This window comes from Chiroxiphia lanceolata, chromosome 1 (assembly GCF_009829145.1).
Source record: "Chiroxiphia lanceolata isolate bChiLan1 chromosome 1, bChiLan1.pri, whole genome shotgun sequence".
Lineage (NCBI taxonomy): Eukaryota > Metazoa > Chordata > Aves > Passeriformes > Pipridae > Chiroxiphia > Chiroxiphia lanceolata.
The window spans coordinates 132,709,522-132,731,807 of NC_045637.1; the positions used below are offsets into that span (position 1 = coordinate 132,709,522).

Here is a 22,286-nt window from a genome sequence, read left to right on the forward strand (position 1 = left end):
ATTCACATTCCTGTCTCTGTGTAACAAAGATCCCTATTGCTACAAGAATTTCCAGCCTATATGTAATTGAACACTGTAAAAAAAAACATAACAGCTCTGGTAAGGCAAAATATATAAGAGATTGTAAGGGTTGTTTCCTTCAGTTAATATTATGATTGATGGAGCCATAAAAGAGACTACAGGCACACTCCAAAATGAGGAGCTGTTTCCAACCCAAGTTTTAGTTTATACTTGAATTGAGAGTATAGAAACCCTGTATTCTTACTATATATGTTTTAAACTGTTGAACTTTCTGCCCTGAACATATCTGCCTTCTAGCAGGCTCAGCACAGCTGATAACATTCAGCATGGCCTTCATGGTGAAGACCTGTGCTGGATCTTCACGTAATGTTTCTATCTGGTCATTAAACCTGCATTCCATATGCAGCATTTGGAAGGCATTTTATGAAAACCAAGTAACTGCTTTCAGCAATCCCCCAGTGAGATTTCTGAAATTCAAAGGAACAGTCAAGTTTTTGTTCAAGTTTCACAAAGTACACAGAGTTTGTGCTGTTGAATATATCAAAATTTTAAAAAACCAAAACCAATAAACAAAACAAAACACAAAGTCCACACACATTCCCACTCAAAAACCAGCTGATTTATTTTTTTAAATAATTGTCACCAAGATGTAGTACTGCAGCCTCTTCCTAGTAATAAATCCTAGTAATAAATAACATGTTGGAAGGGTACAGAGACTTTTGTCTGATTTATTCAGAAAAAAAAAATCATGTTCCTATATGATCCTGCTTATGAACAGAACTAAGAAAACAAATTTTGGGGGGCAGGAATGAAAAGCAAGGGACTTTTGTCTCCTTAGCTGACAAAAATCTGATTTAATTCTAGTGGCACACTGCCAGAATACCCACAAATGCTGAATTTGGTTGGAATTTGTCTTTCATGACCACTCCTCTTTGATAAGTGAAAAATAACATATGATGGACGATACAAATACAGCAGCAATACGGCAAACAGATTGCAGTTCTCATATGAGAAGCAATGAGTGAATCAGAATTTCTCTTCTGTGATGACAAAAAACATTAAAATTTCTGCAGGAAGCAGATGCAATGAATGAAAACTGATTTACTTGAAAGCATGATAGCTCAAGGTATTTCTTTACAGTCAGACTTGAAGTAATTGTAATTACAAGTTACTAGAGTGCTCATGTTCTTGCCTGTGTCACAGAGCTACCTAGAATTAAAAGTTCCAGAAATTTGTTTTGCATTGTAGCAATGCTCAGTTTCTACATTAAGAAATACTATGTTCATGAAGGATTGAAATCTACATGATCACTTTTTGCAAGAATTTTTTTGTTGAACTCACTTGTTCGGTAAAAGCAGAGTGCAAAATAACCTCAAGAAAATACTCCACAAACTTGAGCAACTTGAGATACTTTCCTGTTGAATGCGTTCTTTCTGGTTTTCTTTTTGCATCCAGATACCTTTATAAGATAATTTCCTTACACACATGAAACATATTTCTAGCAGTGAAAAAGTAACAGTAAATCTGATGTTCCCAAAGGATGAAAGTAGGTTTCAGATAGGAACTGAAATGCTCTTCCCATAACTACAGACCCAGACAGTTTCCTCCCAAACAGCATTTCTATGAATTTGATCCTACAGAATTTTCCAATCAAAAGCTAATTCAGTTTATACAACTTTTGAAGAGCTTACTGACAGCGAGAGAAGTTTAATTAACAATAGCTTGATAGTTATTGCCATATCACCTTAATACCACAATCCTACGCATCAGGATTTCTTAGGAGTGGAAGTCACAATCCTGAAGAACATTGAAGGTGAAAGAGCTAATTTTCTTTTCTTTCTCAGGCCCCAAGAAGTATTTCTTCAGGGCATACTGGGACTCCTGCTCTCATATTTCTCCCACTGCAAACTGTTTACAGGAGAAACAGGATAAAGATGCCTTTGTAAGATCCCCTGTGTAAAAAACATAATTTGGTGCACCTGTGTCTATGACAAGATCCATTTTTATGTAATGAATATCTTAGTTACTGTCGCAGGTCTTCATTGGTCAAATATTCATGAAAGCAAGTATGGAATTACAGTAAGCACTCAAATCCACACTCATAGCAGCCTATGTGTGAAAAGTGGTGTGTTCTTGAAAAACACAATTTATTTTTCTAATAATACGATAGAAAAATTCCGCATGAAGGAGTTTCCCTGAACTAAGATCAGATTTGAAATCATGTATAAAAGCCAATGTTACAAAATTACATAACAGTGACTTAAGAAGCACTTTTGTAACATTTGACTGGCCTAAGTTTAATTTATTTCTTCCGCAGCAATAAACATAGCTGATGTTAGTTAATGAAAATGAATTTAAAATATATGCCAGCCCGTAACTGCTTAGGTTACCTGTACCGTGACTAAGAGTGTATTTTTTTTAAAAAGTGAAACAAGGGAATATGCAAAAAAATTGCCAGCTGTTAGAAAACACAGTTTAAAGCCAGTTGCACTTCAAAATAAAATATCCCTAGTGACTTCTTGATGTAAGCAACCCAGATGTAGCAGCATCACATGCATTACCAGAATCAAATGGATATAATAACCTGTTTAAATTGCTTCATTTGCTAATACTATACTCTTCCTGTAAGGAACAAATAGAATAGGTTCATTTGGGGATTTTTTCCCTATGTTTCTGTGTTACTTATGTATGGGTTTTAGTAATCCCTAAACCCTTTATGTGTTGAAGCCTATTTTCCTTGCATTGACTTTCAAAGGACTGTAAAATTCAAGGATTAGGGCAAGTTACACCAGAGGCAATGCAAAGCCATTTTCCTAGCTACTAGTAAGTCCTCATCAAGAGGAAAAAAAAAAAAGCAAGCTATATCAAAGGTTATCACAACTCTTTGATGCAGTCATGGGTAGTATAATACAGTCACATAATGTCGCTGTATCAAACACTGTCAGCAGTAAATCACAAAGCCCACCATTGATTTCCATCAGCAGCCTGACACCACTAATGCATGTATGTCTTCATTAATATTATTTTATTGCCAGTGGCTATTTAAAAAAAAAGAATGCAGGAGAATGTAACATTGCATGTGGATCATTAGCTTTTAGTTACTATTCTAATTCTCTACACCAGCAAATGAAGTGTAAAAATAGCCTGCAGCCTATGCCACCTGCTTCCCAGCCACTGTCCAGGGGTTAATATTTGGACTCTTTCTTCATGCAGCTGGTCTTCTACTCAGTGGGAGCCCCACTTTCTGTTCCTGGGGAACAACCATGAAATGTTATTTATCATGGCTATAGCAAAGGCCCTGTGTCTTTTTTTTTTTCTCTGAATAGAGGAAACAGCTGTGCTTTCTACCTCAGCATTATTTAAATATTTAGTGAAGTGGCTTCCTAGTTTAGTCATCATGTAGATCATCAATAATGACACAAGAGTGCACACACTATCTGCCATAAGGACATAATGCCGGTAATTGCATAAAAATGCTAATGCTACAAACACACTTTTCATAACAAATTACCAGATTATCTTGGAATCTGATGGTGGGCAGGTTTCTCCGTGTCTCCCTTCCTCCCACTCTGGGAAGCCACCAAGTGGTTTTAATGTAATTATGGCTCAGCTATGTACAACCATTGTGCAAGTACAGCCCCAAGCCTCTCTGTGCTCCAGCAGAGCTCACTATTGAATGTGCCAAGTAAGCATAAGTGACCTTAACATGCAACTACACCTCTCACAATCAAACTGGAAGTGCTGTCTCAGATAACCCAGAAAAGCATAGAAGTAAAAACCTAAACCTCTTCCGTCAAATACAATACACATTTGCCCTAATCTGATTTCTGATGTGGCAGTAGCTGAGCCTCTACACAAATTGCTGCCATTTGAAAGAAACTGTATTGCTGGAGCTTTTTTTCTAAGCTTTTCGTAGTTCTTCAGTTTGCACAGGGCAGCAAAAATATTGTAAGGGCTACAAATCAAGTACAAGAGGAATAGGACATAATTCTTCATTTGAAACCAAACAAACCACCTCTGTCCCTGAGTACCTGGATCTTTTTTAGGCCTATATGAAATGCTCCGTGCAAGAGGACATCATTTATGGATATCACAGAAGATGTAATTATTGTGTTTTCCCCCAATATTCTTGTGTCATTTTCTCAGGAAAAAAAATAATAACCTGGATTGCTGAAGTACAATTTTGAGTCCTTCCTCAATCAAACTGCCAATCCTCAAATCAAACTGCCCTTCCAAACCTTCAAGTCTAAATAAAATCTGTAGCTTTGTAAAAAAACTATTCAGTGATGTGTCACACTGATTTACTGCTAACAAATACAGTAGATTCAGAACTGAGCCTATATGGTCATATCCAGAGAATTCAGGTTTTCTCCTTGCTACGGGAGGCCATGGTGGAAGTTTATCTTCTGCAAAACAAGTGTCATATCACATGAAAATACTGCACTAAGACTACAAAAGTCAAGCAATAACTCAGTCTCTTGCAAAGCACCAACAGGTCTTCTAGTGTCGTATCAACAGCAGGTACCAGCTGCGAATCGGTGGGGTGGCAGGAGGGGATTCCTTCAGGGAGATGCTGGGTGAACCACATGTATTACTACACACACGTTTTTTAACTTCCATCACTAATCTCACTACATATTTGCTTTACATGCCCAAAAAACCCAAGAGCTAAAGCATCTACATCGTCATCATTATCTACACTTACCACATGTCAAGGCAGGTGGAATATTCTGTTGATCCCAGAAGGACATCTGGAGGCCTGTACCATAGGGTTACCACTTCATTAGAATATGTATGACTGGGAACTGATTTAGCTCTTGCAAGACCTGTGGGGTAAACACAAATAAATAAATGTAAACAAACCAAAGAAAGAGTTTGCTGTATAGTTACAATCCTAAAAGGATATATGAGCACACGTAATGCGACGGTATGTTGCAAGTGTACTTTTCTTCTACTACTGGAGTAAGTTACTTAATGAAAAAACATGGTAGCATCTATCATTTGGTACCTGGCTAAACAGAGCTGTGAATATTATGAAGGGACAATAAAATATGCTTTTCATAATGACAACCACAGGCCCAGGAGAGATGCAAAGATACGTGGTGGTATACCTAAACAGATAAGCACGTATACCTAGACAAATAAACAAAGATTTTAATTGCCATTAACTGCTCATCCTCAGGCATCGATATCCTTTATTTCAGAGTTTTTTAGAAAAAGGAAATTATAAGGAAACTCCCATACAAATGATGCCACAGAGGAGACTTGGCTTTTTAGGGAATCCTAAGGAAACCTTCCACAGCTTACACTGCAAACCCTAGCTTGCTTATTCAAGTTTATGTTTGAAAGCTGTAGACACACTTACACATTACCATTCAAATAAATATTAATATTGTAGTAATACACCAGAAAATGGTATGTGAAAAATTCTTCTCTCTCGAAAATTGGCAGTGCACCAATTTCAGAAATCATTTCAGTGAAATCTGTGGCCTGCTGAAGATATAGTATTTACAATAATTGTATTTTAAGCTTGTCAGTCATTTAAAATAATTCACATTACTTCACAACCATAATCTACCTCATGTAAAAGAGAGATCATCATATGCTAAAACCAGCAGTAGAGAGCACACTTTTGTAACAATGTTTCTCCTACAGAAGACGCTCTCCTCCAGAAAATGGAAAAACATTTTCAGGGCTAGAGGTGACTGTTCCCATTACAGGCCTGCAAATACCTTTTCAAATTATCAGCTCCTAGCTACTGACTTGAGACCCTCCACTCCCTTGCTGGGAACACTGGACATGCACAAGTAATGGAAATCAGGAGAATGCACTACTCGGTGCTTTTTTGTGTCTTCTTGAACTACTGATTTTCCTTTCACAAAACAAATGAAATTACTAAAACAAAAGGTCATGTTTTATACCTTACAGAAACAAGGAAACAAAGTCATACACTCAGAAAGAAATAAGCAACATGAGAATTCTCAAAAGAGTGCAGATGAAGAGTGCTTTGCCCCTTTATTCTTAATACACTGGAAAGGCTATTTAAGAACAGTTAGTCTCAGTGAATATATCTCCATAGTAATGATGGCAAATCTTGCCAGCAGATTGCATTATCAGCTGATTATAGCAGTTAGACCACTGTAGAGGAATAATTTGAATTTTATGCCGTGATTTCTTCTTTAAAAAATCACATTTGAAACAAGAAAACCCATTTTTAAAAATGTTCAGACCTCCATTTCTTTTACGTTTGTGCACCTGGCCACCAGCTTGATGAATAAGTTGGCTCACAAATACAGCCCAGGGTTGGCCAGGTACAGCCCCAAAGAGGTCACATCACGTGCTCCACAGTGCCTCTGCCTCTAGATTAATGTTTTTGCTAGTGAACAGTTCTTATTCCTAGCACACAGAACTATTAACAAGCCTGAGTTTCTGGGCATCTATATTCCATGTGATTAAACTGAAACACTATTCCCTGAATTTGTGGATATGGACCTAGTATTATTAAGCAATAGAAAAATTATGAAAGGATTTGAGAATTCCGGATGTTGAATGACTCCATCCTTCTTTGCCTGTCTGAGCCCTCCCTGTTAGTCTTGTTTGAGGAAGACTGAAACTGGTTGCAAACAACTTCCTCTCTAATCTTCTACCTAGCTCTGATAAGAGACTAAAGCAGGCAGGTGAAAGGCATTTTTAAGAAGTCAGCAACATCATGTGTTTTGGGGAAAACTGTCAAAAAACTTTAGAGCTTGTGGGATGAAAAATGAACTCAAATTTCCATAACACAAAGCTGATGATTCACACATTCCAGAAATCTCCCATGTAGAGAGAAAGGAATCCTCAACTTGCCATACCAGAAAACTGATGATTCACACATTCCGGAAATCTCCCATGTAGAGAGAAAGGAGTCCTCAACTTGCCATACCAGAAGTCACACTGCAAATAATACAATATCCAAGCTTGCCAGCCAGTTTCTGCTACTTTGATGGCCAGGACAGAGCTTTGCAAGTGTTATAGTCAGCCCAAGCACACCTTTCCTCCTCTTCTGTGACTGTTCAGCATGGAACCAGTCCTCCCATCCTGCTGGGAATGCCATCCATGCTGTTTCCTCAGCATACTGCTTGCTTCTAGATCTCCTCCAACTCTAATCCATTCCAGGCTAAGTAAAACCTATCTGATTTTCAAAGGATGGCGCTTTTGGGCTAATCCCAGCCTATTGTTTTTCTTTAATACATTCTTCACTCCCAAAACACAATGAAAGTCTCACTTGAGGTTCACTGCTGGATCTGGTTTCTCGGTTATATGAGGATCATCACTGGAAAGGAGAAACTTATAAACAAAACCTTCATTTGCAAAAGCGAGTTGAGGCCCTACATTGGCATTAGACATCATCACAGGGTTTAAGAGGTGTGCTGGTTTATGGGGAGGCTTATAGGTACAAGCCAAATGTTTTCAGTTGTGGCCAATTCGTTTCCTAGTTGGGCACATACATGGCTTTGGAAACTATATGGCCCAGTGGAAAGCAAGAGTGAACAATCAAGGGAAACACTCACAAAAACTAAGATTAGGAAGGGGAAAATTTGGCACAGTCCCACTCTTCAGTCAGTCACCACCCCTGTGCAGGACTCAAAGGACCTGAATTAGGCAAATGCCTTGGAGGAGCTGCTTTCTTTCAGGGAGGAAGCAACCTTTGCTTTTTCTGAATAACGCTCTTTATAAAGAAGGCATTTGCAATTTTAAACACTTTCACTCAAAGACTCAAAATTAATGCAAATGTCTCTCATCACACTTGAGACATGAAAAAATACTCTCATCTTTCAGATATATTTACAGTATAAAAAGAATGCTATGAAAATATATATGTGAAACACCACTATGATACTGCATTTCTTGTTTTGATGCTCCAGATTCAAATAGATGACAGTTATCAGGGTTTTTTCAGATATCCTTCTGCAAGAAAATTTGCTACATATTTTATACCCCTTTTCACATCTAAATATGCTTACTCATGCAAAATTTATTTAACCACATCCTTCAACTGAAAAAAAAATGAAGGGTAGGATTAATTAGCACAGCATGTTCGATCACTTTCTTTAAGGGTTCCCTGTCTGTTTCCATGGTTACACTACAGGAAGAGCGACAATCTCATTTTAAAAAGACAGAGCTTACAGGGGATCATCAAAACTTCAAACCTTAATGGCCAGTGTACATAAAAGCAAAAAGGTAAATGAAGGATCACCAGGTGAGTACCCAAGATTTACATATTGCTGCTTGAGCACTTTTTTGCCTGGAAAGGTGGAGGAAGGACCTCCTGACAAGCAGTGAACTCCCCTCCGCTTCCTGTGTCGCCTGAAAGATAAAAGATCAACACATGTCCTGCTGTTGCAGCCTATTTTGAGAGAAGGAATCCAAGCATAAGGCCCACTTATTAAAATTAAGGTCGTATCAGACCCACTGGGGAATTTCCATGTAATTACAGGACGGACAGACACTGTTCCATGTTCTCCAGGCACTGTGACCATTATTTATCCAAAATGAAAAAAGAAACTGTTCTGATGCATTACCAAGTGCAAGGCCTGCACAACATCATCTATCTGCACTGTGACACAAACCATAACTTTATTTTAACTCATTCATTGAGCAACAGCTCGGTACCCTGTAAAGCCCTGTATTTAAAATACAGAGTGAACGATCTATGCCTATATATATATATGTCTTTAACACAAAAAATCCCCTGCTGCCTCTTACTCTGAACTTAAAAAAAAAATAAAATGTAAGAATACATTTTCTTCGTTCAAAAACTCAATTGTCTCTGGTTCATCTGGCTTTATCTTAGGCTCAGAGGATGTATCTGATTTTTATCTAGGATCAGTTATTGACAAAACACACTGCACTGATTTATTATGACTGTAATTTTTAAACTGTATTTGGTTTTTACAAGAGGCTGTAGCTATATCCAGACTCAAGATCTATCTAATACACGCACCTTTGACTACATGAGCACAAATATTAATATTTGATATCTCTCTAGCTGCAGAATAGCTTTCTAGTCAAGTTGATATGACAATCAGGAAGCCTTTGTTCACAGCAAATATGATTCTGCAAATGAGAAAACCAGTCACATCTGCTAAAACAAGGTTGTTATTTTGATTCGGATATATTTAAAATGGCTCTAGCAAGCATACTAAAAACTGTTGCTTTTCCTTGATTCAGATTCTTCGTACTTCCTTTTCAGCTTCTGGTTTTGCTTATTTAATAATTACCTAGAGTTTGAGACAAATGGCTTATTGAACGATAACTATGACTCAGTACCAATATTAAAATTTTGTTAATGTAGTCTATTGTAGATCATGAACTGTACACTTAACCTATTTACTCAGCTACTTGTTTTCCAACAGAAGCACATTTATTCAGTGAATACCTGAATGACAACAAACAGTGGAAACACTGACACTGCTTCAAAGAAGCAGTCAGTGCTCTAACCCAGAAGCCAGTTCTTGGCAATCAAAAGTGTCCTGCAGCCTTTAGGTCCCTCTACAGTTTACCTGAATGCATGTCTCCAACATGCAGCTTTACTAGAGCCCCTGAGTTAAATTCCTCTCAAATAAGATGAATTAACTACAATATTCTATGTCCTGGTCCTAATACAGCCATTAGTTTATGGTAGTGCTGTTCATTTATAAAAGTTACTCACTAACAGGGAGAGTGTAATGAGGATCCAAAATTAGAATTCCCAAAATGCACTAATGGCTAGTCTTCCACCCTGGAGTGCAGGAGTCAGTTTTCAAGAGACAGAGAGCAGTAAGGCAAAAGGCATGCCTGCCTCTCAGCCTGTCTGGTTTTCCCAGCTGTTATCAGTTGCTCTAATAAAAGATTATTTTTCGGCACAAATCTTATCTCATGTATGACTGCAGACAATCACTTAGAGTAACACAGGTGATAATTATTCTAGTCTGTGAATGGGATTCAATTGTCAATTCCCAACATAAGTTACAGAATGGGGAGATGTAGAAATACTTTTCCTGCTACCAGAAAGAATAACTCTAGCACTCATGAAATGTGTTTTTCTCTTTCCAACAAGTCCAGCGTAATGTTTTTCATCATCACCTCTTTCCTCTGCCAGCTGTGCCACCCAAAGGATCATAGGGAATAGAAAAGAGGGATACAAGAGCTCAGCTATTGGTTGGATATTATACAGTCACATTGGTTAATTTGACTGAAAGCCATCCTAGCCACAAAGCTGTCTGTTTCCTTGCTTTAAAATCCTTATAAAGAATTTCTGATATGTTTTAAAAAAAGAAAACCTATGTTGAACATGTACCATGACCCCCAATTTATTTCATTGTCTGTAAGCAGAAAGAAACACACTAAAAACTGGGAACTAAGCAAAAAGTGGTATGGAAATGTAAAAGAAATATACACTCCACTTTTGACAGAAGGAAAATGTATCTATTCCCATGGCCTTCTGGGTCAGGATGAATAGGTTCAAATTGCTTCTACTAGACTGGAAGCAGAAAAATAACAGTGTGAGTAGGGAAAAAAAAAAAAAGGAACACAAACTGTACAACATTGTGAACATTCACACAGATGCAAAAGCTAACAGGACCTTCTTCACTACAGAAAAGACCTGGATTCATTATGGACATGGTATACATGCTCACAATAGACTTAACAGCTGATTTATTTAAATCTTGCTTTCAGATTCTGGATTTTTACTTAAAAATCTGTTGTTTCACAAAAAATCTGAAAGAAGGTGATGCCCTTGACTCCTAAAAACATCCCAGCAGGAACACACAACTTTGCTAATAAGGCTCCACATGAAAAAGTCAGAATTACTCATTTCACAGTGAAGTTATTAGGCAAAGAGTTAATAATGACTGAGCAGATGGTTTTAAACTGGGAAGATCTGCAGAGTGCAGGGAAGAAGTTCTAGAAAGGACAAACAGGTAGAAAATAATTTGTCACTGAAAATGAGAGCTAATGCATCTTAGGATATTTTAATATTCCTTGAGAAAAAAGAGAAAACTGTCAAGCATCTATGAATGAATGAGCCCAATCAGTACTGGGCAATTACTTGAGTAATAATAATAATAATAATTTATATGTGGAATTTTAAGACATACGCAATGAACTTGCTGAAGGCAAGAAAGGTAACAGAACACTTTAGACAGTATTGAGGTATAGATGTTTCACTGCCATTAGGATTTTCCCCTAAAAAGTCAAAGGGACCCAGAGAAGGAAAAAAAAGTGATGCAGGAGAAAAGTGTTGTACAGAGACAAATTGAGAGCTATGGATGTCCAATTTGGTGAAGTATCATCAAGCACTGACCACAGAAGTTACCAGCTTACTGCAGGCTATTGTGTAAGAAGCTAACAATTTATCACGATCCCTACCTGCACAACTAAAAGCAGGACTGCAAGAGTCATTTCTGGATGACTCCATCTGGGGTTCAAGTAAAGATGAACCAAGCCTTACAACTGGTACCTTGACAATTTATGATTTGATAAAAGTGCAGTAGTTACTAGATCTATTGCATGAGGCAGGTTGAATACAACACAGCAGTAAAGAAATAAATATGATTGCTCTGTGTTCTTCAAGACTTATCTTTCTTAGAAAATCATCATGTAGACAAATTGCCACCCGATCCATTTGGGTGCAAAGAGGACTGAACACATATCAGATTCCAGTCAATCTGGAATAGCATACGGGGCAGCAGTACCATTTAAATCCTTCTGTTTTCATGATATAATAAATTTGACAGCTGAAGAACTATTTATTAAGCACAGTTTGGTGCTACTGTAGTGATTCACAGTCATCCAAATAGAAACACAAAAGCTAAGTTTCACCAGTAGTTCTATATTCAAGCATCTAATCCCTGTTGTTTACACTCAGGTAATTTTGTTTCTCAACTGATCACACAACACTGGCAGTGACAAGGTGATGCACATACTGTGCTCTCCACCTGCTGAAGGGTTCCATAGCTCTGTGCAGTAAATCCATGCAGTGCTGGAAAAAAGGCAACAATAGTAGCATGGCCACTGGGATGTTACTCTACTGAGTGATTTAGCCCAGGAGGATACTACAATTTTGCTGATCCATCATTTCCCATCTGGAGGTAAAATATTTGAAGAACTCTGATGAAGAGAATACCTCAAGTTACGGTCAGCTACTAAAAGCCTAATCAAGTAACTGCAAATTTATTTGAACTTGTCTAGGATAAGTAGTTTAACAAGAACAGGGCTACATGGAGTAACAAGTATTTGAATAACACTAACATTTACAGACAGATAGTACTTTTGAAAAGTAGATCTAACAGCTATTTTATTTATAAGTCCAACAACACTGCCATTTGACATTACCTCCCAGAAGTGGAATTTGTGAATTTGAAAAACCGTCTCTGCATGGGTACTGAAACCATCAATCCTTACAGTACAAGGCCTGACTTATGTATCAATGGCACAACTCTACAGCTAGCAGTCCCTGTACTGCACAGCCAATGCAAGTGGGTTTGAGGTGCCTCCTTTTCCAGCTATGGTGTCACCTGAGCACACATTTCTACACTGCAGAATGCAGCTGCATTTGTTCCACCACCCAGCCTTGCTCACGAACCATGGCTCCCCTGTCTGGCACAAACAGTTCTCTAGTGATCGCTGCTGCCAGTACCTGAGCCAGAGTATTTATAGATAAGACAAATATTCAGTTGATTTTTCTCATGGCTGCAATGTTATACTCCACATCTTAAGTACTTCCTTAGTGGGTAAAACACTCTTGGATTTCTACTGAAGAACTCCAGTATGTTTTGCATGTGCTATCACATTAGTACATACATTCACATACCAGGTAACGCCCACAGCATCTCAACCCACACTTGACCGCGCTGGTTTAAGTCAGAGAAAAAATATCTGAAAACAGGCATTGGTGTAAAACTAACAAAACTAAAAAAAAAATAAAATTCTCAATTATATAAAAGCTTTTTGAAATACATTGAAGAACAAAATAACTACAGGAAACGTAAAGATTTCACTAATTTTTAAAATTGTTTTCACTTTGCTTTCAAGAGAGAAGCCATTAAGAAAACCTATATTAGTACTGTTGCTTCTGTAAAGCAGTATTATAAAGCAACATCTAATGACAGAAATCTCTGGAGTATCAGATTCACCTGTTCAATTGAATTGCTCCTCAAAACTCATTTAATATATATGTTATCTTAAATTAGCTGAATCACAAATCTTAGAAGAAAAGTTTGATGTGAGAGACATTCCAATATGCTTAGGTCTAAATGATTATTTGATTTTGCATCCATAATCAGGCATCTATATTCCTGCAAAGCCACCTAATCAGTTCTTAATACAATTTTGTCAAAGAAAAAGAAGAAATGAAAATAGACAATTTCATTTTCAAAAAAGTTACATTAGAAGGACATTAAAGCTGTGCCTTAACAGTATGACTGTGGAAATATGTAGTTAAAAAGCACACGTTCCCATTGCAGCATCTTTCTCTAAAGTGATAACGAACACTAAAATGCCACTGCCAGAATGGCAAAACTAGAGCTACACAACCAAATCTAGTCCATTACATACAGATATAAGCCTACCAAGTCAGTAGAACAGCAGAACCCTATACTGTAACTACTAGAACAAGTGAAAATTCGTTAGTGTATTGGGTCTGGCTGAGATGGAGTTCATTTCCCCTTAGTAGCCCTCACAGTGCTGTGCTTTGTAGCTAGAAGGCTGTTGATAACACATCAGTGTTTTGGCTACTGCCGAGCACAGCATCAGCACTGTAACATTCCTTCCTCAGTCGAGAGCAAGATCCCAGGAGGGGACAAAAGCAGGCCAGCTGACCCAAACTGACCAAAGGGATATTCCAGACCATGTGACATCGGCTCAGATATAAAAGCTAAGGCAAGGAGCAGGAAGGCAGGCATTCATTGTCTCCAATGGCTGCCTGCTGAGGAACCATCACACGTGCTGGAGCCCTGCTTTGTGGAAGTGGCAGCCCGTCACTGCTGATGGGAAGTAGAGAATGAACCATCTTATCTTTTGCTTCGCTTTTGGGTGCCCAAGCTTTCACCTGGCTTCTGCTTTAATAAACTCCCTTATCCATACCCACGAGTTCTTTTCCATCTTACTCTCACCTCTGTCTGGCTGGGAAGGGGAGTGATAGAGCAGTTGGATGGGCACCTGGCATCCAGCCAAGATCAACCCACCAGTTAGTAATGAAACCACACCATTCTTTTCTCTATTTTTCATTTAACTTACAGATGATCGATGTACTTCTAAATGCAATGCTCAATAAAAACTACTTGTAGATTGACATCAAAGGATCCCTAATAGTATTTTGACCACTGACAAAATACTACTGTCATACTATTATTAAAACATTCCATTTTTTATTTAAATAATTTACTATTTCAAGTTTGTATGTATGAGCAAATTGTAAGTACATGCAAGCATGTTTCATTTAGTATCACATTCTGCAACCTGTGTAGCAAAGCTAGTGATCATCCTGAGCACTGTAAGACAGAATGGGCAAAGAATTGTGAAAATTTCAAGAAGTTAACATTAGGTATTTGTGTTTATGAAGTACATTTCAGTGATCTGTTGCCTTTTTTCTTATTCCTCTCCCTCCTCCACCTGCGCTTTTTTTTTTTAGTTAGTTATTTTTTTCCAAGGTCTACAGACAGTTCAGTGTGGAACCAAATTTCCAGTGGCTCGAAGAGTACAGAACTAACTTAAAACTATTGCAATGAAATATCCTTAAAAGCAAATATAGTCACAAGATCAAATAAATTTGATGTCCGAGACTTAAAATTTGCTGCAATAAGAAGGATATGAATATGTTCATGGCTGTGGGTGGGAATGAAAGAGATTACATCTGAAAATCTTCTTCTACCTTATTTCCAATGACCACACAAAAAAAATTGACATATCATAAGCCATAAAAACCAAAGGTGGTAAAAGCTGAACTGTCTTAGGAGAAGAGCTTGAGGATCTTCAACAAGGTGAAGACCTTACCAGCCATTCTCCCTACCATGTAACTCAAGTCACTCAGCACCATTTTCTCCCCATGCAAAGTGGTTGTTAATGTTCCCACATCACCCAGACAAAAAGCTGCTGGTTCCTGATCTCCCACTTATAAGTTTGTTAATTTTGGCTCTTTCAAATTATAAGAATGAGAGGTCAAGCAAAGTTTAGTTATTTGTAACATACATACCTGGAGTTACCATTTACCTGTATAGTTTTTGGAAATGGAAATCACTGGAGAAGTATTAAGTATTGCTATCATAAGCACTGCCTGATCTCTTCTGGCTATCATCAAGGCCAATTGATGCAGGGGCAATTTTTATCTTAATGCAGGTAGACCTGCAAGCATGATTTTCATTTACAGCAGGACAAATGGTGCATCTATGACTATATATTAATACAACCAGTACTGTATCTTTCAGAGGAATGAAAAAATTAATGCATAAATTATTAAAAATTACCTAGATAAAAAGTGACTGTGTTACAGAAAGGTAAGGTTTTAAACTGTCTGGGACAAAACAAATGATGTTATAAATTACAGAGCCATCACTTCTTTAAAATGCAATCTCAATTATGGTATTATTTCAGACGGTGTTAAATGGCACATTTCTCTTAATGAACTGTCAGTTCTGCTCACATTAATCTTTTTCTTTGCATATCAGTATTTTTGTTCTGACTGATGATAAATTCTTTCATCTTTAATCCACACCTTTTCCAGTTGACCTTTAATATCTACATAGCTGATTATTTCCTGTAAAATAAATATGCATAACCATTAACACACTAATGACATTCAAATTATTTTAAAATTTGGCATAATTTTCTCACTCTATAATACAGTATGTTCTATTAAATAAGGAAACATTAAACCAAATCATCATCAGACCAAGAAAGCAAAGATGGAGAGTACTATGGGAGGTAACTGGATGCCTATATTCAAAAGCTTTACCATGCGTAGTACTTTTTCCTGTAGTACTTTTTTCCCTGCAACTGTTGTATCAGAAACAAATAAAGAAGCTTCAGAACAAAGAAGTTTTAAAGAAATTTTGGTATTTTAAATACAGGGGTTTGTAGACACAGTAATCAAAAGGGTATGGACTAAGGCTATGACAGAAGCAAGATATGTGGGAAGAAAAATGTTCTCATATAAAACTGATAGAACACCATCACATGACTGAACAAGGCTTTTTTTTTTCCAATTAAAACAATGTTTGTTTTAAATAAACCTACAGATTCATTTGGATGGATGGATCTCTCCTGTACAGACAGCAGATCATAGTTCTTAATGTCCTTTGTGCAACTGTCATGTAAGAGCCTGGTTGACACTTAGGTGAGGAATATAAGAAAAAAAAAATCATGATTCTGATAATAACACAGTCAGCACTAACCTAGATGCAGTACAGATGACATCTAAATCCTATGCTCTTCTTAAGTACAAAACACAAACAGATTTTTCATCACAGTTGTTTTAATGGTGTCATAACCAACTTCTTTTATTGCCCTTAATGGATGATTAAGATACTTTCCTCCTATTTAAAAGCTCAATACAACTGTAACTTGTAACACTGGAAAACTGGATGTAACCCTAAGCAATCTGAGATGCATTTAACAGGGGACATATTTAGTGAATCACACCAATCTCCATCTCCTTCATGCTTTTTAAAAAAAAAATAATTCACTTTCAGTCAATAATCCTACACAGTGTTTCTCAGTGTGAAGAACTTAAGTTACAGCATCTACTTTAGTAATAGCTGAAAAGACTGGTATGGTACATTTAAAGAATTTTAATTTCAATTATTAAAAAATTGAATTCACCAATCAGTGAAGACCAACATGGACAAAAATTCAGTATGTGGTTCTGCTTTGTATTTACTATTAGCAGAGAGTAGACGAAGTCTTAACTGAAAAGAGAACCTCACAGTTTTTGCAAATTGCTGTCTCCAGATAGTAAACGTGTCAGATTTACTCTGTCTCTATAGACTATGAAACCAAACTTCTGTCCATAAGATATTCTTCCTGCATTGACTCTCACAATGGTAATTTTTTTATTTAGATTTAACTAATACCTCAATAAAACCACCAGATCTATGAAGCAATTTAGATGGAGATCCATGACTGGGATGGCAAATCAAATAGATATGAACAGGCACAAGTATCTGAAGCAGCACTAGATTATACACTCTCTTGCATCTTCACTTCTAAAACAATTCTTTAGCCCAAATGCCAGAAAACAGATCTACCCTTTGAACTGCTGTTGTTTGAAATTTTCTGCCACTTACACATCTCCTCTCCTCTCTTTACCACAGATCTGGGCATGATAAGAGAAGGTCACAAGCACAGCACATGAAGTCCTTGTTCCTGGGAGGGAAGGAGAAGGAGGTAGCTTTAGCTACTCTCTGACAGCAGCCAGCTATACCATTAGAAACTGAGAAAGAAGGTCTGGGGGTGGAGGAAAAGCCTGTCATCACGGGAAAGCAAAATAAATTACAGAAGCCTGCTACAGGTCTGGGTGCAGAGTACCCACAGCTTTTGCAGCCTATAACTTTAATCTTCCCTCCAAGAGAAAAGATTTGAAGGTCCTACCTTCAAATAGGTAGCTGATAGCTACCTATCAACTCTGCTCCTAAGTTCTGGCCTCGCTATCCCTGGATCTAGAGACCAACATGGATAGCAAGGGCTTTTTTCACTGACTGAGTAACAAGCATTCAAAGCTACACCAGGACAAATACAGAGTCTGTTCTGCTGCTCCAGGCCCTCAGCCCAACTGCCACCATGAACAGCATTATAAGCTCCCACTTTAATTACAGAAATAACTGTGTTTTATAAAGACCTCCAAGCTGACCCAAGTTTGCCAGTTCGGGTTTCACTTTCCAGCTTCCCATTTCCTGTTTTTTCAACATACAACGTTGTCACTGAAGTCATCTTTATTTCTTGGTATTTAATACAAATAGAGCCTACAAAGAAGCCCATCATTGTCCTTCCTGGGGGTACGAGAACCAATTCTTCAGATTTTAAAGACTGTTATCAGAGGGGAACAGCTGCACCTGGGGTAACAGCAGTCTTCATTTTTATCCTGTTCAATTCAGGCAGGGTGTTAGAGGGGTCTGTTGACCTATGTTTGGGGTAAACTGGTTCTCTTTACCAGCACTGGCCTCTGATAACAAATACCCAGACAGCTGCCACCATTTCCCTGGTCCCTGCAGAAGGGCTGCTGTGGAGGGCAGGAGCTGCTGTGGGCCAGGTGCCTCAGGGGTCACCCAGGCTGCTCCTACAGCTCTCTCCAAATGCCAGATGGCTGCAGCCTCACGGCCTGCTTTTTCTCAGGCTCACTTGAAGCCAGGCGACCAGAGGGAGCCAGCCTACATAACCAGAGATGCTCTCGGAGGAGTTTTGCAAACAATTTCATCAAGCTTTCCTGCCAATATATAATACCAGCTCTTCAGGCACTGTGGCAACTCCTTATATCAGCATCTTCAAGAACGGATACTCTGTGGAACATTTACACAGGAAATACATAGCAGTTATCCACGCAAGCAATCTTTTATGCTATCCAACCTTTCATATGAATTTTATACAGTACATTATAAAGAAACTCCTTACGGGATTCTTACTGCGAAAAAAAAGAACTAATTTTTTTCAAGTTGTCAATATAGCTTTAATAATTTCAACAGTAAACTATACAGCAATAACCTTCTCCCTCATGACATGCCCCTGACATGCTCCCCACAGAAAAATCTATATGGAAATACATGGAAACATCCTCTCTGATACTCAGCTGCAGTTTTAAACTGCAACTCCACTGAGTATAATTCCCTTTATTATTATCCTCAAGTCTTGCTTCTGCTATCTATTATTAATCACCCTATATATCTAGAAGGATGCATGGTTGAATCATACTTACTTCATTCTTTCTTTTACTACATCACAGGGCTTTATATTAACAAAACTCCAAAAGCTTAAGGCAGGGCTTACACCATAATGCAGACTGCCTGCAGCTCCTTACTCATCCAAAGAGATCCCCAAAGACAACAAAAGCTACTAGGAAAACCTTCAGGGTCAGTGTTATTTGAAAGAGTAAATGAAAGACATTTTCATGAAAATTGTCATGCTGTTTTTTTCTCTCCAAAGCCTACTCTTACAGACGAGAAAGAGCAACTCTCTTACTGCAGGAACAAGCAGTAAAGCATTAAAATACTAAGTTCCTGATGCTCTTTCTCATTCACCTTGCAACACTAGAATTTGTTGTAGTGTTACCACAGTCTGAAGATTATTTTCAAAAGTACTAAGACTAACAAAAATTGGGGCAGGGAGTGGATGGGAGGGGAGACACATATTCAAGTCTTAAAAAAAATATTTAAAAGTCATCAATCTTCAAGCTTTCCTATTCTTTCAAACTATTGCCAAGCTAGCAATTCTAGACCTGCTGTTCCATACTTTGAAATCGTACTTTGCATTTCTGTCTCTCAGGTGCCTGCATAGTTTATACACCATGTCTTAGAGCCATGGCATAGAGAAAAAGTCAGTAAACATAATAAAAAGAATGACACCCCAATTAAAATATATGATTACACAGAAGTTCCTTGCAATTACAATAACTGCACAATCCAAAACAGAGACCAAACAGGTCTTCAAACTTCTTATCCACCTACCTCACGAAGTTCACTTCCACTGCAGGCCTAACATAAAAGATGAAAGTGAGAGACAGTTGCAGGGAAGATTCACAAACAAACAATCCCCTGAAAAACAAACCCCAGCAGCAGGTTGATCAGCTCACAGATAAAGTAGGTCAAGGGCCCTACTAGCAGCTTGGCCAGTTTCTCTCACAGCCTCAGAAGAGTTTTACTGCCTCATACACTAGTCAAGCCTAAATGTTTTGTTCTTGACACACGTGCCCTGATGACTTTCTCAGTGCATCAAAAGGTGAAAGCTACAAAAATTTTTTATCTGAAAATATCTAATAACAAGTATAACTAGGAAGGTTTCAACCCAGGAAGTAAAAAATTATTCTAACTATATGAAAGAGTAATCAGATTAAAGGTCCACACTGTCCCTGGAAGAGTCAGAATATTAGGTTGTTAGTGGCTGTTACAGAACAGAGAAGAAAGAATAAGGCACAAAAAGAGTAAATCCATCCTGGAAAGTCCCCCACAGACAGTGGGATGCACCTCCTACCTGATTATCATCAGCTGTTTAGGGACTTGGTGCTGAAGTTTATTAAGCATGCAAACATAACTGATTAGCCAATCTTGATTTATATCAGCATATACAATGGCTAAATGACAATACCCAATTATTAAAAAACAAAACAAAACAAGAATGGTATTTACTGAGCCACAGAACCACACAAGAGGGAAAATTTGCCTATTTCAATCTGCCTGATTGCTCAAGGCTTAGTCCAGTCAGTGAAGCAAACAGAGATTTCACCTCATCTCTGGGCTGAAGTACTCTCATATTGAACATTTCCATCCTTATGCTCAGTTCTCATTCCACTTATTACCATTATCCCTCATTCTCCCACTGTGCACCTTGGTAAAGAGCACCTTCATGCTATACATCACCACCTTCTTGGTAACCAACTCTTTAGGTACTGGGAGACTGCAGAACTAGTCATTTCATTACAGAAGGCAATCCCATGGATCAAACATGATTTACCTTGACTAAAGCTGGCAAACACTTTCTTCACATGTACAGAAATTACTTTCAAACAGCCTTGCTCCATTATTTTCTCAGCAATAGCAGTTGACCAACCTGCAATACCCCAGACCTTCCTTCTTGTCCTTCTTGAAAATGGGCACAACATTAACTTTTCTTTAGTTACTGGAGACCTCCCTCAATATATAGTCTTTCAAAGATGATAGAGAGAAGCCTGAAAATGACATCATTCTGCTTTCCCAGTGCTCTCAGGCACATGGTGTGATTCCTGGGTTTGCCCTCTGCAGGGCCAGGAGTTGGACTCTGTGATACTTGTGGGTCCCCTCCAGCTCAGGAGATTTTATAATTCAATGAACTCGCACAGGTCAAGAGTTCTCAGAAATCCCCGATTCAGTTATTTTCCACTCTCCCTTTCCTCCCTGAATCACATCTCTGAGAACAAAGGCCCATGAGATCTTATTCATGAAGACCAAGACAAGGAAGGGACAGAGCACCTCAGCCTTATCAGAGTCTTCTGTGACATCACCTGCCCTGCTTAGCATTTTCCACAATCACCTATTGCTTTTCTCCATCATGCTGTTCCAGTATCTTCAGCATCTTACCTTTGCGTCCTCAACATCCTGCCAACTTTCTCCCCTACCTCAGCACATTTTACTCCCAGATGCTTTAATCTCCTCACAGAACTCCTCAGGCCACATTCTAAACCCCTCTGACACCTCAGGCTCTTCTGCCTGTGGCCACTGAGAAAGCACCCTCATGTACCTCAAAGATAATATGCCTGGCAGAGCTTGTCTGTTCCTCTGGTCCTTTCACCTGTATTTGCTCCTACAGTCTTTGGTATGTATTTCTTAGAGGTTCAAAGTGACATTTTGAAAATAAGGGAGCACTGGTTATAAAATGTTTAATATGAGCACGAATCACATATTTGCTTAGATAATTATTTTGCTTAGATAAATTGCAACTAACTCTTGAAAAAAAAGATATCCTTCATGCTCAGTCTATGTTCCTATCCACTTCCATACAGCCATTTGACACTATTTATTGTTAAAGTAACACATTTATTTTTAGAAAAATACCTTGCTTTTAAAACTGCTTAATGGCCTTTTAAACAAAGGTTCAACCATTTCTTTTTTTTAAGTCAATACACATCCAAAGGCAAAAAAAATGCAACTGTATGGAGTGCAGAAAAACTACTAACTAAAGGTTAAGGAATAGCTATGCAACCCAGTCTGTGTGGTAACTAGCATCAAGCACAAGGCTCCCATTTCATTTAAGTTCGCAATGGAATCGTAGAATCGTCAAGGTTGGAAAAGATCTCCAAGATCATCAAGTCCAACCTTTAACTGAACACCGTTATGCCAACTAAACCCCAGCACTAAATGCCACGTCCAGTCATTTCTTGAACGCTTCCAGGGATGGTGACTCCACCACTTCCCTCGACAGCCCGTTCCAATGCTTAACTACCCTTTCAGTGAAGAAATTCTTCCTAATGTTCAACTTGAACTTTCCCTGGTGCAGACTGAGACCATTTCCTCTTGTCCTGTTGTTAGCTACCTGGAAGAAGAGAATGACCTCCACCTGGTTACAAC

At 38.2% G+C, this 22,286-nt stretch overlaps 1 protein-coding gene across 3 annotated transcripts in view; it reads right to left on the reverse strand.

Annotated features, from left to right (window-relative positions):
- CDK14 (cyclin dependent kinase 14) overlaps positions 1-22,286 on the reverse strand; it is a 311,313-nt gene that overhangs the window by 122,625 nt on the left and 166,402 nt on the right. For all 3 annotated transcript variants that reach the window (XR_004359107.1, XM_032699286.1, XM_032699277.1), the window contains one exon: positions 4,727-4,847. Coding sequence is in view for 2 of the 3 variants with exons in the window: in XM_032699286.1 (XP_032555177.1) it covers positions 4,727-4,847 (121 nt within the window). In the remaining variant the exon portion in view is untranslated. The remainder of the gene's footprint in view (positions 1-4,726; positions 4,848-22,286) is intronic.